Source organism: Passer domesticus, chromosome 16 (assembly GCF_036417665.1).
Source record: "Passer domesticus isolate bPasDom1 chromosome 16, bPasDom1.hap1, whole genome shotgun sequence".
NCBI lineage: Eukaryota > Metazoa > Chordata > Aves > Passeriformes > Passeridae > Passer > Passer domesticus.
In genome coordinates, this window is record NC_087489.1 from 6,832,411 (window position 1) to 6,843,222 (window position 10,812).

Below are 10,812 nucleotides of genomic sequence, written 5' to 3' on the forward strand. Positions count from 1 at the left end.
CTGCTCTGGGCTGGCTGTGGGAGCCTGGAAGTGCCATGGGAGAGCAGGCCCAAAGTGTCCCTTACCTCCCCCTGAGCCCAGCATCCATGGATGGCATCACCTGCACACCCCATGGCCCTGCAGGACCTGGGCATCAGCCACAGCATCAGCTCAGGCTCACAGCATCAGCTCAGGCTCACAGCATCAGGCCAGGCTCACAGCATCAGGCCAGGCTCACAGCATCAGCTCAGGGCTCACAGCATCAGGTCAGGGCTCACAACTCTTGCTGCCACCAATAAACTCTGCCACCTGCTCCAGTGTGCTCAATCCTCCAGGAAATCTGCTGGAAAAGCAAACAGAGAGAAGCAGGTGGAAGCGTTGGCTTTCAGGGCAGCACAAAGAAATGGAAGCACTGGGAGCTCCAGTCTTCCTGGAGTTTTGGTGTCTGTAAGAGCAAACTGTGGTTTGGGCAGCCAAAGCTGAGCCTTTGCCAGAACCAGCAAGGCTTGGAGGATGTGTGAAAAATGACACATCTTCTGATGTGCTTTTGGGGCACTGTCTGTGACACATCCCAGCTCAGTCTCCCATCCCAGTGCTCCTCCCGAGGACAGCGTGCAGGGGAGGATGTGCCTGGAGTCAGGACACAGATTGGCAGCTCCCAGAACAGTAATCTGGGTGGATGAATGCTGGAGGGGCATCCTGGGGGGATAACAGCCACAATAATGCTGAGGGGAGATAAAAGCTCTTCATGTGATATTATGAAGGAATAAAAACTCTGGCAGAACAATTAGACTGTAATTATGGGTTATTTCATATTCAGTGACACCTAAATGTCAACAGCATAACTCTATAACAACAAGCACTTGGCACAGCACGCTCTGCACACCTGATGAAGTAGCTTTTTGCTTTTATTAATGTCCTGTAATATTTCATTTTCCAAAATTTGGTGCATGGAAGTGTCTCTTCTCCATTGCAATTACAGCGCAAATAATATAGATAGGATAAACAAAATAAAAATGGAGTTTGCTTAAAAATCAGAAAATACTTCTGGAGAAAGGTTTATGTTTGCTTGCCTGTCTTCTGTGGTAGATGCAGGTTTGTGGCTATGAATGAGATCTTTCCTAGAGGCTGTCTGAGCTGGATTATTTACACTTGCACCTTAGTATATTAAGGCCATTCATTCTTGCCTTACAGCCAGCCATAAAAGGACCTTAGCATATATTTTACCTGATGTACCTGAGGCTGAGGAAATGGAGTCAGTTCACCTCCATCCCTTCACTAAAATACACCACAAAATTCCAAGGGAATCAGGGCCTTCAGGTAGGACTTGTCCTGTGTGGGAGTGTCTTTCTGTCCCCTGGGTTTGTTGCACTGGTGGATGAAAAAGCAATCCATGAGCCTTTCTCTCTCGTAGTTAAAGTTTTTCTCTAGATAATTAAGAAGCCTCAAATCTCAGTCAGTGCAAAGAAGAAACCAGGCAAGCAAAACTGTGTGTCCTGCCAGGCCAACAGCTCCTCCCGTGGTGGTAACTCCTGGCAGGAATGGCAGCTGGGGATGCAGATCCAGGGCCACATCTCCTGGTGGCAGCTGCAGCAGGTTTCAGTGGGTGACAGTCCCCTGGAGCACTGGCACCAATGAGCCACAGCCAGGGAGTTGGGTGCCCATCAGCAAAGGCTCCCAGCCCTGCCTCTGCCCCGCTGCACACCAACCTCTGACCCGGAGCTTTCACCTCCACCAGCATCCCCGGCCAGCACCCAGGTGTGCTGGAGCACTCCCTGCAGCCAGGGACAGAGGATGGTGCATGGCAGGAGCAGAATGAGCAGCAGGGATTTTCCCTGGGAGCAGGTGGGCACTCAGGGGTGCCCAAGTGACACAGGACAAAGCCTCGCTCCCCATTCCCCCTGCTGAGTGAAAACAAAGGCAATGAGAGCCCTGATGAGCAGGAGGGAGGGTGTGAGTGTGGAGGGGCTCTGAGGGATGAAAATCCCTCAGCAAATAACCAGACTTGTACATTGGTTCTACTTAATAAAAAAAATGTGAATAAATTAACGTTTCCTGCTGGTTAATCTGCTCAGCATTTCTCTCTTGCCCCATCAAGAAAACCTCGGCAAGGCAGCTCACCCCTCCAGTGGGCAATACAGCTTTATAATGGCAATGTTTTCTATTTTGTCACACCTTTATCTGGCTGAGGAACAATGCCTCTCAGGAGAGCAGAGCAATTTCCAGCAGCTCTGCCTCCTGCCAGTTCCCCTGTCTGGGGAAAACATGACAGCCCAATTTGGCACCAGGGACAACATGGCTGATGTCAAAAAGATAAGTCCTCCTGAGGAAAAACTCCTTTTCAAGTTGTTCTTGTTGGAAGACAGCATGCTGCTGGGATGGATTGCTGTCTGAAGGCTTCTCCCCTCCCAACTATTTGAACCCTCAGCTCCAGATAATTTTAGATATTCAGTGGAAATCTTTTTGCTTTCACCCAAACCATAGAGCACAGGGCATTTTCCACAGAAACACCATGACAAAGCCCCCCTGTTGCTGTAGAGGCACAAAGGTGCTTGGATTGATCATCAGAACCACAGGACATTAAAAATCCTGGGGAGATGAATCCACCAGGGTTCTGTAAGATAGATGCTTAAAAAATATAATCCAAACATACTTGTTTCAAGTACCTCAGAAGATGAGAAAATTCAGTGCATCTGGCAGCAGCTACCACTTAATTTTTGTGATTTAATCTCATTGAGGTGCATTATGTCAAATAATTACCTTAATGAAGACTTTAATGGAAGAAGGGAGGAAAATAATAGACATGCTTCGAAGAAATGAAGCTGTGAAGTTGCTTAGTTTTTAACCTGGCAGGGATTTATCTGCCTCTCCTCTGGCTCCTACAGAGGTGTCCAGTGTGCCTCTTTATCAGAAATAACACATTTCAGATGCTGACCAAGTGATGCATTTGTTAATTTGGATACAATAACACAGTTTCTGAGCTTGAAACAACATTTAAAACAATGAAATCCAACCATTAACCCAGTACTGCCAAGGGTCCATTAAAACATGTCCCCAATTCTACATCTTTGTGTCATTTAAATCCCTCCAAGGATGGTGACCCTATCACTGCCCTGGGCAGCCTGTGCCAGTGCTTGGTAAAACTTGAAGAGTTTTTTTCCTAATATAAAATCTTAACCTCTCCTGGCACAACTTGAGGCTGTTTTCTCTCATCCTATCACTTCTTACTTGGGAAAAGAGATCAACACCCAAATTGACCTTTATCGACTGTTCTCATTATCTTCTGAGGTTCTGCAGATATTTTATTTCTATTTTAATTTGAAGAGATTTTGTAAAACCCTCATGTGCTGATTTCCACCACCATGCACAGGATGGGCCTCTCATAGTCATATTAATCTTGAATTTACTTCAGCAGGTTGAAGTGACACTTTCTTTGGTGAATAAGCTATCTTCTAAATTTACCTGGTCTACCCCGTTTTCTGTGCACAAAGCCTGAAAGAAAAACTCATTGAAAATTAAATTAATCAAGTCAAATAACTTTCCCTTTTTGTTGCCTGAAGGTATAACTTAAGAAGGAAAGGAAGTGTGTACTTCTTCCAGCACAGATGTGGTGGAGAAGGTAAATGAGCTCCTCCCTGACCCCAACTCCCATCTATTTCTCAGTTAGCCTTGCCTAGTGCTGCAGATATGCAACAGCTGACTCCAGATCTTCTTCCAGATATTAAAATAATACCAAAAAAGGAAATGTAGCCCATTTTTCTCAAATTAATGCAAAAATGTGACATTTCAATTTTTTTTTCCTTTTTAGCATTGGGGTTTTTTAAGTTTTTGGGGATTTTTTTAGTATTTTTCCCCAAGCTCCAAACACTTCCCTAACTCAGGAAAATTAAACGCGTGACCCTGTGGCAGAAGCCTGTGCTGTGGTATCAGACATCCAGCCGTGCCCCTGACTTCCCAAAGCACCCTTCACGGAGTTTTGCTCCTTCCTGTGCCTCCTGGCCAGTTTCCCGTACAGGTGGAGCACTCTCTTCTCCTCGCAGCTCTGGAAGAAGGAGGCGGCGATGCCGCGGCACAGGCGCCGCGCGTACGTTCCCAGGAACACGGTGCCGTAGAGGATGCAGAAGAGCAGCCCCACAACGAGCAGCACAGAGGGGTTGGGGGGCCTGGGGGGGCTGATCCTGCAGTGGGCAGAGCTGAAGATCAGCTGATGGTGGTAGGTCCTGTTGAAGTCCTTGAGCAGTAGTGCCGCAGAAGGACTCCACAAAAGTTTGAATAGGAAGGGCACGATGCCTATTTCAGCCTGAAAAAAGGAGAGTTGAAATGTAAATGGGCTATGAAGAAACCAAAATCAACTGGTTACTACAGAAACAAGTGCCTGGGAGTGTGGAATCACTGTTACAGCACTAAGAGAAGGACACTGAAAGGTGTGATCACTTCAGGCTGAGTAACAGTGCCATGAGTGGACACTGAGCACTGGGCAGGGTGAGAGCCAGTCCTATCTGTCATCTTCATCCACTGGCACAAACATCATAGCAGGCACTCACTGTATGAGATTTATGGTGAAAGACATCATCCAGACCATGGTATTAGTGGCTGAATATGTGAATATTAGAGGGTTTTCCTAAGCCCTGACTGTTTTCCTGTAAATCCATCATAAGCAGGTATCTGCAGTAAGGATCCTGGGCTGGGGAAGGAGGCAGGCTGTGTGGCAGAAGAGGGAAGTTAAAACACCAAGCCAAAGATTGGATTAGAAACCGGGGAGTTTTGTGGGAAGGATTGCAAGGGGCAAGAGCAAAGCCAGCTAGCAGAGATTTCTACTGAAGAAACAGCCTGTGCAATAGGATGAGGACTCATTCTCAGTGTTCATCAGCTGCCCGCTTCCTTTTGGAATTGCACCCACTCTGCAGAGGGGGATCAGTGTCCCATTCCTCCACCTTGCTTAGGGAAGGGGTCTGGAGACACAGGGACGTCTGACTGCCTGCTCTAGCAGTGTTTTTGCAGCATGAGGCACTATTTGCTCCCCTCCAAGCTCCCAAGGGGCTGTAACTTGCAGAGTGTCTGCTGCTATTTGATGCACTGGGAGGAGCAGCTGAGGTTGTGCCACTGCCTCATTCCCCAAAGCCTGTTGCTCATCCCTCTGGCTGCTGGGGAGGGAAGTCAGGATTGTGGAAATAAGAGTACAAAGACTGCAATCCCCACCACCCCCTCCCTGAAGGGACACAGAGTGGGGTCCCCACACAGGGCAGGGCAGGACACCCCAGCAGTCACCTTGTATTTGATGCCGAGAGTGACAGGCACTGCAGAGAACTGAGCTGCCTTCCTCACCGCCGTGTCTGCCACGCTGAAGGCAAAGTGGTCCATGGCCACCAGCACCAGCATCAGCACCAGGGCCACGGTGACCAGCATGGCTTGCACCAGGCACAGAGCCACTTCTTGCCTGGACAGCTTCAAGCCTGTTGGGCGCATGAGTTTTTTGGATGAGCTCACCAGGAGATGAGTTGCTCTTCTGTCCACGGCTAAACGTTCCAGCTTCTTGGTGATGTAAAAATTGTCAAAGCTCATGTTGGTGAGATAATTTTTCAAATAACAGGTGGACTCAAAACAGAGATAGAGCATGAAGAAACCAGCAGCCAGTCTGTTGGCCACTCGGACAGAGTCTTTGACCAGTTCCTCAACAGACAAGAACTCTCTGCTAATTTTCTCACCAGTAAGGTGCATTTTTTGGTAAATCAAGGAGCTGTTCTGAAACAATGAAAAGCGAAAGTGTCCATTCATAGGCTTATAAATGGAATGAGTGGCTTCTTGGATTGCATCCCCAAACTCCCAGGAAACTTTCTCCAGCAGGGCAGTTGAGTTCAGAAGGCTGTCGGAGGAACTCTTGCAGATGCACTGAATAACCTGCAGTATGGTTTTGATGTTGCTTATGATGTTGGGTGTTATGTTCACCACTGCAATCATGATGCAGGTGGAGAAGAGAAGCTTCCTGCCCTGCTTGGTGCCTAACGTGGGCATGATCATGCTGAAGACACAACGGGCAGGATGCACCAAAAAAAGAGTGAGGAGAAGGAGCAGGGTGAAGGAGATGGCCATGGCAGTGGAGAGGTGCCAGGAGTACTCCAGGGAAGCAAACATCCAGTTGTAAAAGAGGCCTCCTATCACTGCTGCAATGCAGGAGCACTGCAGAAACAAGGTCCAGAGCTCTCTGCTGTCTGCTGGGACAGGTTTGGAGTAAATCCACCACAGGTCTGCCATAGTTCTGTGCACCTTTGGGAACAGAAAGTCTTCACAGTAAACACGGGCTCTCATCCTGGAAGAACAAGCACCTGTGTGTTAGCAGAGGAAGTCCATAAACACTGATTAGGGGGCTTTCTTGATCCCTTAAGGGGGTTTTATACTGTCCTCCTCTGGGTGCTTCTGGTTTCACCCTTCTCTACTTCCCTGCACACTTCCCTGAGTGGCTGGGGCTGAGATCCTCCCTGGAAGCAGCAGGACAGGGAAGTTCAATGCGTTTATTGAAAAATAAATACTAAGTATGGTGCAACTGTCCCTCTATTAATGCAAGCACAGGAAAACATTGTGTTATTCTGTAAAAACCCATAATAGAGTCATTCTGAGGGGTCACCTCACTGGCAGTGGTTTAGGCTTTAATGCTTATTTTAGAGGATGTTGGAGAGAGAAAGAGGAGGCTACTGGCTTCTGTGGAAACTGTTAGACCAGCTCTGTATTTCAAAGGTGTTACATGGACAAGAGACAGTTGAGTGGTGTTCTCCCTGCCTCTTAAGAGGAGGCCAAACACAAATCTACATGTTTAAGGGTGACAAACAGAGAAAACAATTTCACACTGAAGCTGCAGTGCCAGAGAAACTCTCCAAGGACAGGAATTTGGCCACTACAAACAGGATGAATTGTCCCATAAAGCTATTCAAATGTATAATGGAAACAAACATTTGAGAAAGAATATAGTTTCTCAGGCCTCACATCTGGAATGACTCTGGAAACCAGAAAATCTGGAGGGGAGAAGAGCCTCTCCCAAGGGTTAAACCCAGCAAGGCAATCCCTGTCTCCCACTGCTGGACAGCCCCCTCAGATATCCTTTGAGGGACAATTTCAACTAGGAAAGGGGGCTTTCTGTGAAAAAGCCATACAACAGCTATCAAGAGAGAGGGAAAGAGAGGGAATAAAGCTGACTGTACATACCCAATAGCAGTGGGGTGCCCCAGACTTGCCCGAAAACTCTCCATGTTCCAGTGCTGTGTTGCTCTGAGAGGATCCCGGATGTGGCTGTTGGGAGAGGCAGGGTAGGAAACCAAGGCAGCACCAGGACTCAAACCCCAGGATGTTTTAAGGCAATTCAGATCAGCAACACTGGCAACCCTGAAGTGTGCAAAACCTGGTGAGTGAAGCCAGGGGAATAAAAGCACTACAGAACAGTGCCAGGATGCACAGCACTGCTCGGGCTGTACGCTTTTTCTGGTCTTACCCTTATTGCAGAGAAGGCTTATTTTAATGACACATAGGTGAAAAAAAAATGAGTCAATGACACATGGGCTGATGAAGATGGAACAAGGATTCTGGAACCTGGGGTGTCATCATTCCATGTGGGGAAATCAGATGACTACTCCTCACACTGCCCACCAGCAAGAAGCAAGCAGGGCTGGCATCTCTCTCAGGGTGGAAGGGACCTTTTCCTCTTTCAGATATCAGTCAAAAGGCACAGCAGGATCCAGCAACCCAGTTGGTAACTGCTCCTCTGTTCTGACAGGCTGCTGCTCCCTGCTGAAACTGCATGCAGGGTTCACAAACGGCTCCAAGGCTCATCTCACAGTCCTGGCAGAGGAAGAGCAAGAGGAAGAGCAATCTCGAACTTTTCTGAATTCCTGATAGCCAGAAATCCACTGCAGAGAACACCCAGCCACAGTCAGGATTCCCAAACTGTTGAGAAGCTCCCAGATGTACAGGCCAGGATGTGCAGTTCTCAGTGGACCTGCCTGCCTGGCCCCCAGGATGTGCCCAGCAGAGCTCCAGCCACCAAAGCTGCTGACCTGGAGATGAGGGCCAACCACAGTGTTTGCTCCTCAGTTATGAGCTCAGGGGTTACAGGAGCCTTCCCTGCCCCTTGCCCAGATGCTCTCATGCTAAGCCACCATCTGTGGGCAAAGGTGACCCAGCTCACCCAGCTGCCCCTGAGCCCATCCCCTATGGGGACCTGCTGTCCCAAGCCAAGCCCTCCAGCCAGCTGGGAACCGCCGGGCCCCCGGGATGTTCTCATGCTCCCCTGGGTGGGAAAGGGCAAAGGGCTCGAGGTCAGCCCTGTCCCAGCCACCCCTGGGGACAAAGCACGTGGGGCTCTGCACCTTCCCCAGGGGACGTGGCTGGATCCCATGGCAGTGGCAGCAACTGGAGGACAAGGAATGACGAGCACAGAAGGCAGAGCAAACCTCTGCTTCTTCCTCTGCCCTTCCTGCAGGCACCCTTGTGCCCTTGCTGCTCCCCTCAGCAGCTCCTCTTTGTAGCTGAGGGTTTGTTTTTCCCATGTGGCTGGTGGAGCAAAGCTTTCCTCCTGGTGCCCTGGAGCACAGGGGCCAGATGAGGAGCCCTGCCTGGCTCCAGCGGGGAAGAGGCACCAGCCAGGCGGGCGGGAAAGAAAGTGCTGTTTGTTTGGAGCATCCATAGCAATTGCTCTCCCAGGCCATGAATTAGGTCTTTAATTCAATGTGCACACTAGAAGGGACTAGCCCAAAAGGCCCATAGCTGGATCCTGCAAGGCTCATCAGCTTCTTCTGCGACTAAACTCCTTTCTTGCTCTACTTCAGGGTGAACTGGTGTAAGCATCAGCCCCTGGGACCCCATCCAGGCTATGCAGGCAGCTTTCTGGGGCAGAAAAAGAAATAAATTTAGCAATAGGCTATAAAGAACAAAAACCTCTGAAGTCCACAACATTGTGGTGTTTTCTGAGTCTCCCACACCATCTGGCAAAGGCACCTGAGGTCTGTGGGGACACTGAGCAGTAGCTCTGGCAGCACCAAGAAGTGTATTTTTGCATTTTTACTTTGATTTTTTCCTCTGGCTCCACTCAAAATTGTTGTCTGCCAGCTGGACCTACAGCAAGGGCATAAATCTGGGGAAACTGATTTTATATACCATGAATGACCTGTATATGAGACAGAAACCTAAATGCCTAACCTTGCCCAGAATACAATGAAGAAGCTTGCTTTGCCAAAAAAGAACCCAATGAACAAAACACAGCAGCAAAACCCCCAAAAACCAGCATGTGTGTTCATAGGGATACCTGGGGGTGAAGGCTGGGAGTGGGAAAGGGGCAGGACTGGGACAGGGCAAAGGCAGGACCACGCATCACAGCAAAGCAACTGTGACATCTTGTGGTCACACTCTGCTCAAGGACACTGAGGTCTGGCTCATTTTGGTTCTGCAAAAAAATACTCTGTGGCTGGGAGAGTTCTAAGATAAGGAGGAATGCTGTGTCCTCCTGGGATGCTCCAAGGTGCCTTTTCCCACCCTGTGTCATTTCCAGATGGTATAAAAGGAATTTGCTTTCTTGATGATCTTCAGTTTCTGTAGAGCCCAAGCTCTAAAATTTTATAACATCACCAATTTTGATTTTTTTAGCACCACAGGAGGAACCCAAGCCCCACATGCCTGTGAGCACTTGCTGGGACAGTGAGGAGCAGAGGATTCCTTTGGCATCATTGCCAGGAAGCAGAGCCTGGCTTCACCTGCATAAAGGATGGGCACTGAGATTGTACCCACCAGGGCAGGGGTTTTAAACTCGGTTCTGAGTGCAGACTGCAGTGTTTGGGGTGGGCCTGTGCCAAGACACCTGCAGGTTCAACCTGTGGTGACAGCGTCACCTTGTCATGGTGACAGGGATGGGAGGGGGTGCAATGCTGTACCCCAGGCAGAGGGTGGGATAAATGAACAATACAGCTTAAGAAAATGGCTGGAGAAAGAAGATGAATGAAGAGCTAAAATAGAATCATTTAAGTCTGAAGACAATTATTCATGGCAGTATCATCAGCACCTGTTGATCATGTTATTCTGTCCATTTGAGAACTTGAGGGTGTGGGAAAGGTTAACTAATTAGGGGTGGTTCTTTGTTAAAATCACTTGCAAATGAACAAATCACAGTAACACAGAGCCAGATCATGTCTTCTTAGGTTACTACTATAGAAATATAGGAAAATCCCAGCACTACCCTTTATAAGGGATAAATGTGATAAGGGAACCAAGGCTGTCTGACCTGTAATAGCTGAATTCCCTTTCATGCTGGACTTTCATTTGTTTCACAACTTTTTCCCTGCCTCTCCTGAAATTCCAGCATCGCTGCTGAGTGCAAACTGACAAGCACAGCTCTGGAATCACTCCCTGCTGTAATGACCCACAGAGCAGCTCCTCCATGTGAACACTTTGTAAAGGAACTCAAATGCTTCTGGGATAAAAGACAATGATGAAATGCTTTCCTACTACAAATAAACCAAAATTATTTTCTTCCGAGTGTCTCAGGAGAACATATGGATGTTAGTCCAGGACTTGATGGGGAACATCAAAGGAGTAAAGCAGAGATATTCTGGATGTTGAATTTCAATGAGTGGCATTTCCTGTTAATTAAAATTCACAAGGAGGCTGCTAATGTGAATGGCTTTTGTGATGGTTGTTGGATTTTTACATTCCTAGAGAAATAGTGGATAGACAAGCAAAGTTCTTTTAAAATAACACAGTCAAAGTTATAGAAGGTTACTACAGCACTTGAAATACCCTTTCCTGGGAATTTTCATATCTCTACACATATCACAGACTCTTCAAGACTAATGGGGT

General features: G+C 48.1%; 1 protein-coding gene across 1 annotated transcript; it reads right to left on the reverse strand.

Annotated features, from left to right (window-relative positions):
* Window positions 1–869: 869 nt before the first annotated feature.
* Window positions 870–9,652, reverse strand: OCSTAMP (osteoclast stimulatory transmembrane protein). The gene is made up of 3 exons (XM_064391145.1): window positions 7,177–9,652; window positions 5,248–6,286; window positions 870–4,279 (listed from the first exon to the last, which is right to left on the reverse strand). The coding sequence occupies exons 1-3, from the start codon at window positions 7,218–7,220 to the stop codon at window positions 3,866–3,868; spliced, it is 1,497 nt and encodes a 498-aa protein (XP_064247215.1). The 5' UTR covers window positions 7,221–9,652; the 3' UTR covers window positions 870–3,865.
* Window positions 9,653–10,812: the final 1,160 nt, after the last annotated feature.

Bases quoted from the DNA above. Each gene is read 5' to 3' on its own strand.
- OCSTAMP (XM_064391145.1), bottom strand. From the start codon at position 7,220: ATGGAGAGTTTTCGGGCAAGTCTGGGGCACCCCACTGCTATTGG. The intron at 6,287-7,176 runs GTATGTACAGTC...TTGTTCTTCCAG, and splicing joins GGGCACCCCACTGCTATTGG to GATGAGAGCCCGTGTTTACT. The intron at 4,280-5,247 runs GTGACTGCTGGG...TCCTTTTTTCAG, and splicing joins CTCTCGGCATCAAATACAAG to GCTGAAATAGGCATCGTGCC.